The 7,369-nt window shown below is 37.6% G+C and overlaps 1 protein-coding gene across 1 annotated transcript; it reads left to right on the top strand.

Moving 5' to 3' along the window:
* Nucleotides 1-3,446: 3,446 nt before the first annotated feature.
* Nucleotides 3,447-6,210, top strand: LOC124639590. The gene has a single exon (XM_047177029.1). The coding sequence runs from the start codon at nucleotides 3,508-3,510 to the stop codon at nucleotides 4,039-4,041; it is 534 nt and encodes a 177-aa protein (XP_047032985.1). The 5' UTR covers nucleotides 3,447-3,507; the 3' UTR covers nucleotides 4,042-6,210.
* The last annotated feature ends 1,159 nt before the right edge of the window (nucleotides 6,211-7,369 follow it).

Below are 7,369 nucleotides of genomic sequence, written 5' to 3'. Positions count from 1 at the left end.
AATACCTCGATATGCAGAGGTCAACCGATTCAGTGTCTGCAGCCGTTCAAGATATTACGATGTTAAAACATATACAGTGCCGATAGTAAACATCAGCTTTTTATATCCGACCTGCGTAGTAAAATGATTCATAATTCCTGGATAAACTTTGATATGTTTTCATTTCTTTGTTAGCTAGAGTTACGGCGCTGAAACATTCTTGCGTAGTTTGTCTTCAAGCAGGAAATGCAATAATAACGTCTTAGAAAAATGTTATTTACTAGGAAAAATTCTTTGCTATTTTTTCTTTTTATTATTTCAAAGATATGAAAGAGGATTTCAGGGGTTATTCTGAGTATAATTCTTAGTCTAAAAAGGCTGGGACCGTTTCAACTTACAAATAATCTTGTCTGATTGTTCGGACTTATTACAGACGTCAGCTCATCAGCCTACCTCAATCTGTCAAAATTTTTAATACATTTTCAACCTTATCACAATAGTGGAAGGTTAATGTTCTATTGGTAACATTTGTCAGATTCTAGTAGGTTGACCTGCTAACTTCTGTACATGAATTCGTCTATCTTAGTCACTTCTATAGTGTCTTTGACTCCACGAACTTGTTAGAGGCAGTCGATAGCGAAACTGGAACAGTAAACGTGTCTAGCTTACATCAAATAAACTTGAAGAGGTTGCTTGCCAAGTCTTACGAATCGAACACAGCCCTATACTGATGTGAAACAAATCTTTTTATTGTTATATCTGTACTAAATATTATAAAGTTTATAAGAGTTTGTCCGTTTCTTTGCTTGAACGCGTTAACCTCTTAAATTAGCGGACGGTTTTGAGTTTTCGGTGTTAGATAGACCATTTATAGAAAAAGGCTGTGGGCTACTTATTATCTGGGCGTGGGAAGCTATTAATACAATATTAAAAATAGGATTAACGGTTAATTATAATTTATTTATAGTCCTCAGAGTAAACTAGTCGGTTGATAGATTATATGGGCTCATAAATCGGTATGGAGATGAATGGAAGTTACAGCGCAAATTACAACGATCAGATATTTAGCCGGCATGAGACATACCAAAAACACTGATTGGATTCACGCATTTCTTAAAAAAATACTTTACCAAATATCGAACGACTGTTTAGTCTGCACTGTTCATGTTAAGACAGATAGGTATACTATGTGTAAATGAAAACATATTTTTTGTGTTAGGAAAAACCCCAAATCGTATTCGATACGATAAGGATTAAAATAAAACATGAGTCCTTTATTTTACCAATTTAAAGCGACTAAGATTAAACTTTTTGATGTTATCTTGTAACGGTTTTAAGCGGCATGAAAGGAAAAGTTTTATATCTCGAAAAACTTCATTCAGCATCATACAGTATGTAGGTACCTATTTAAAACTATTGTAAGTTGATATTTCTTTCAAGAAAATTAGTGAAATTACATGACATTATGACATTACCTACAAATTGGTTCGATTTACGCCACCCTACAACACTACAATCTATAATATAAAAATGAATCGCAAAATGTGTTGGTAAGCGCATAACTCAACAACGCCTGGACCAATTTGGCTAATTCTTTTTTTGTTTTGTTTGTTATTGTCAGGAGAAGGTTCTTATGAAAAAAAAATAGGGTAAAGTAGAGAAGTCAGCTAGTTTCTAATATATGCAAAACAAAGCGTCGACAACCCTTTGCGTTACGAACAATTGTTTACCAATATTTAAAATTCAATTCAACAGTTAAATCGCATTCCTACAACAATTTGCATTCAACATCTCTCAATACATAAATGCATGCACATCATAGCACGCGATAGGAACTAGCACGCATGCAAGTACGTGCTCACGCGAACGGAGCCGGGTGGATTCGCAGTCGGAAAGTCACGTCAACTCGGTCGGGACACGAAACAGTCGTAATAAATACGAATCACGTAAGACTCACGAAAGTATTATAAAAACGTCGCTCAGAGGTAATCGTGCATCGTACATTCGCCAAATTTTATGCGCATCTTTATTTAACCGGATTCGGAACAATTGGATCGATTGGTCGGGCACGCCACCGCGATAAATTACTTTTCGCTCGAGTTTTCGAAGAAAGCGGTGCATGGTTTGCAAGCAGTCACTCGTGTGGGCACGCGGCCGCCGCTCGTCTCGCGCCCCTCCGATACCTACTCAATCGAATTACTGATACGACATCGCGCTCGTAAAACTGGCAGGTGTCCCCAGGGAGGCTCGCGATATCCCTCTGCGGGCCAAGAGCGTATGTCTGGCGGAGAGGCCGCGCTCCAAATATGCTCGCGCCGTACGCAGCGCGGACCTCAACCGCGCACGCCTCGCCGATAAACAGTTTGTCCAGCGGCCGGCGTCCACTACCAATGTCAAACGTAGACAAAACAATGTTGTTGTCAAACAACAAAATAGAAAAGTTGTTGAAAAAGTTCCCTTCGCGGTTTCTGTACAAAATTTATCTATACCTATGAAATACGCAGACGAACCGAAAGCTAGGCATTCAACCTCCAAACCTCCTCAGAACGTATACAATCGAGGGATCGATGTTAACAAGACTAAGCGTTGTAATCCTCCTAAACAGGTCGGCGACAACAAGAGGCTGTGTGACACTGCCGGCTGCGGGAAAGGGACGGAGAACAAGCTATTGGTGCAGATCAGTGAAGCCGAACAAGTGACAGACTTTGAAAGGATTCTTAATTCTAATGCAATACTGTGTGAGCGAGTGCGCGGCCACGTGTGGCATGGATGTGTCACACCGCAGAAGCGATCAGCGTCTGTGTTGCCGAGGCCAAAGTCTGCTTACTCCCTCTACACCGTGAGTCAGACCTACCACTATCTGTTCCGTCAGCACGAGGAGTCCCTGGAACCTCTTATCGAACAGTATCGACAATCGGTCACAGAAGATAAAAAACCTACAACCAGCATACTAGAGAGGAACTGGTTCGAAAACCTTCAGGACTTGTCCGAATACTACGAGGACGACCAGGAACTACAAGAAGAAGTTGAAAATATTACTGACCGCATTGTTGCTGAAGAAGTTCGAGTTGTAGAAGAGCATCATCAGAAAAGCAAAAGAAACAAGAACTTCAACGTCAATTTGGCAGATTTGATTAGTTTGAATATAAACGGGGAACGTTTGTCTCCCAGTCGTGAGGACCACGGGCCGTCGCCCGACGTAGAAAAGACAGAAGCAGAAAACGAGGAGGAATGGCTCGCACCGAGCATGAGCGCAAACTCCGATGACCGCGACCCTCAGAACGACACTAACGTGGACTGCCTGGCACAAAACTTGGATTCTGTGAAAATAGACAGTGATGCAAAAGTACCAACGATAACATTCAGCAACTGTTGTGACGGGTACGCGAGGAGCGACCTTCCGAACAATAAGGACGTCGACATTCATCTGGCCGTGCCCGCTATTGACAGCATTGATGAGGCACGCCCGCCGATGATGTGATTAGGTTTTGTACATTCAATAATCACACAAACAAGTAATCAGCCAACATGATTGCTTTGGAAACTGAACAATCCCTCCCGAGCGAGGAGCGGATGCCGAAACCGGAGCCTACGACATCACACCCACAAAGAACATTAACACGGTCGAGTGCTGTTAGCCAAAAATCCGTTGAAATAATGGTACATCCGGAAGGGTCAAACAATCCTCTCCATAGATCCAAACTAGCTCCAACTAGATCTTCCTCAGAGACGCAATCTTCTGGGAAGAAGATGTTAAACTTGAGAAAAACGAAAAACTCATCAATAGAATCGACGATGAGCCTGCCCAACCAGAAGTCATTGGAGAAGAAGCACGGAGGGCTGAGGCATCAGAAGGCGGTGGTGGTGCAGGCGCACTCCGACATAACGTTAAGCACTCAGCCGTCGATGTCGGACGACAGGAAGGCGCTGAGGGAAGCATTGTACCAGGGTATCTTTCACAGGCACAGGAGGACGATCTTCGCGGTAGGCTCCTTCCTCAGGATGCTGAGGAGCAAAACGTCCAACTATGATTCTATAAGGTCGGACTCCGACGAGATATAGCACCCGTCGATCGTCTAAGTGTATTTTTAGTAAAAAATGGTGCCACAGACTGATTGTGCTTTGTAAGGAGAGAAAATATGTTATTAGTGTATAAGGACAATTTGTTTGTATTAAAATGTTCCTAATTAGTTGTGACTGAGTTTTTGTTGACCCCGCTTTGAGAAGCAGTAGTATACGTTACATGGTTGTTATAGCGTGCTCGGGCGCGGTTGATCGACGGAATGACATTGGTCTCATTACAAAACACGTACAGCTTATTATATGAGTCTATCCTCATTGTCGACGCGATTATATTGATTTTATATATCGGCCACATTTCAAACTGTTGCTGTTTATTCACCTGTTATACAAATTAGCCGGAGTGTAGATATAAATGCTATGTATGGTGTTAATTGCACGTTTCATGTTGATATCGATTTTACATCAAACAGTTTAGATTATTATCGCGTAGGTACTTAAGCTGATGACTTTAACCTTTTTAACAATGTTAAAATTTCGAAACAACATTGCAAGTTAATCTGATAAAAGCAAATGTAGAAACGATTATTTCGAACTGCAAAAATTTACATAAACAACCAAATTCGGCAGTTTCATAAAAAAGAAGAAAAACTAATAATAATAAATAGTTGACAAGCTATGGCATCGCGTGTTGCTGATCAAGGGCACTCTCCATGGGATCACCTTGACTTTTTTCAGACGCATAAATAACAACAAAATCATTTTTCGTGTAAAACTTGCCCTGAATAGGCAGTAATGGCTTTTATGACACCATTAAGTTCGTGAAAATACAAAAGTAAGCTGAACTCGAATTAGTGAAAATGTGGATGAAGAATGTTCATTTCCCATTGAAAGTTTTTTTTTTTTTACAAAAAGTATTTAAGTTTCGAAGTTTTGTTTTTTTTTTACGTCAATAAAGCAGAGTATTTTACATTATTTTTATCAATATCTATAATCAAATACAGAGCCAAGACAGAGCGATAAAATACATTAATTTTACGATTCACATGAGGAACAATAAAAACATTTTTAGGCGATTTAACATCAACGACTTTCAATACCAATGTCATTTCACGGCCAACATGTTATAAAATAAGTGTTTTATACTTATTTTAAAGAAATATTTTATGATACCACATATTAGTTTTCGAAGCTCGATTTTAAGTTTATTTTCTTTAAAAACACGTTTAAAAAAGAAAGTATATTTTAATGTTATTATCAATTCATGAATTAAAGATAAAAAAGTTTGAAAAATGGGCTTAATCATCGTGCTAATGGAAGTTTAATTACTAGTCTGCTTTGATTGTCAGACAGATATGGCCTCAGTTCATACCGGCATGATTGCCTTGTCAACGTGTGAAATGTCGGGGCTAATTATGTAGGTTCCAATGGAACTGTTCATCTATTTTTGATTTGAATAGTAATTTTAGTATGGTATTCTCCATATTTCATGTTTTTGAGTAGTTATCTTATAGTGTACATTCAAAACATGAAGTTCTTTCTTGTTCTATGCAAATTGAATTTTAATTTACTATATATTTGTAAGGCCTATATGTTGTTTTCCTTTGTATAATTTAGAATTCATCTGAAATATTTCTTTAAAATAAGTGTTGCTTCAAAATCGAATAGAGAGCTTAGTAGAAAATTCCATACTTATATAAATATGTATTTATATAAGTAGGTTATTAGATTTGTATTTATTTTGCAATGGTTGTTAGTGATATTAATAATAATATATAAAATATATATTATGTAGAAAAAATAGTGGCGAGACAAACGATTGTTGAGACACATTTTTGGAACATTTTATGCACTTTTTTATATATTTGTACATCCGAAATTTTGTACAACTTGTTGTGAAAGTAGGGAATTTATTAAAAGAATACGTGTTTATCGATGGTGAGAAAGTTTAAACATTTAGTACATTAAAGAGCGGCTAACCTAATAACCTAGATCCTTCTTTAGATATTTCTTTAGATAACCTCAGGTGCAACTTCAAATCACACTCCAATATACATTTTTTTATCTTATATTTATTTTTAAATCAGTTTCTTTTGTAAATATTTGAACTTTCGAACTAAACAGTGCCGTTTTGTTTTTCTTTTTCATGGAAACGACTGCAGCAGCATTGTATTTTTCTTTTATACTCGGAAATAAAATGTGTAGATGTTATCCTGAGTTAAATTATTTACCTTTTTGAAACATGTATTGAAAGCGCTATACAAACTTCCTAATGCTACTGCTCCACCTGCGTCTTAACGCGTAAAATTTTGGCCTTACGCAGATGTGGCCAACGTTTTAATGGCATTTAATACAAATGGCATTATTAATAGCATTAAACGTTAAGCGATAACTCGGGTGTCGGTTTTTTGGACACATCAAAGGGTTTTAGTGCGTAGCTTAGCGCGCTTAGTGATGTTGGCTACATTTATGCCATCTCATTGCACGCATGCAAGGACGAGTGTAGATACTTTGTTTAAGTTGTAACTGCATTTTACGAGCACGATAATGGAATGGACAAATGAGAAAGCTTTAGTTTTTAGAATTATTTTGTGTGTCTGAGTTTAACCTCTTTGATGTGTGTTAACGCGTTACTTCATGAGGGATTAACTCTTTGCGGAATTGTACCTAAGTGTAGCCAACACGCATTTTTAATGCAATAAGTAACGTGTAGTTGGCCATTGACATTAACGTTAACGCTAACGCAGGTGGAGCAGGAGCATAAAGGCAACAAAAGGTCTCCATTTCAACCTTTTCAAAAGTTTTGTAAGAACAACTTATTATTGTCTTCCATCATTTATGAACTTACTACTAAGAAAAAAACGTTTTCCGGCCTGAAAAACTTAGAGAAGAAAAACAGTTTTCAGGTCTTTACGAAACGTGTGGGCAATTTTTTCTCCAGTACTTATATTATATATTATTAGTATATGCGGTATATAAACCTTAATAGGCAGAGCTTGAAGCTTTTAATAACAATAATTTCAGGATGTCCCATTCACCCCTAGACACGAACAAATACCTACATTTCCTAAAATCTGTAATAAAGCTTCGGTCTATGCTCAGTCGTTATAATAAAACTATATAAAGTCATTTACTACCATTAATATTAGGCTCAATTGAAAAGACCTAATACATTACAGCAGAGGGCGTTTCCGCGTATAAAAAATCATGGGTGCGGGACTTATTGACGCAGTAATGTTTTTTTACTATTCTACTTTATATACTTACTATATTTATGTACACATAGGTACACATACAACTTTTTTGTACACACAACTGCCTACGCTTTATCTTTCAAAGATACGTCTTCAAAGATTTTGTTTCCCAAAAT

The sequence above is a fragment of the Helicoverpa zea genome, chromosome 19 (genome assembly GCF_022581195.2).
Source record: "Helicoverpa zea isolate HzStark_Cry1AcR chromosome 19, ilHelZeax1.1, whole genome shotgun sequence".
NCBI classification, from domain to species: domain Eukaryota; kingdom Metazoa; phylum Arthropoda; class Insecta; order Lepidoptera; family Noctuidae; genus Helicoverpa; species Helicoverpa zea.
The sequence above is the reverse complement of the archived record's forward strand: the minus strand, read 5'-3'. Positions and strand labels throughout refer to the sequence as shown.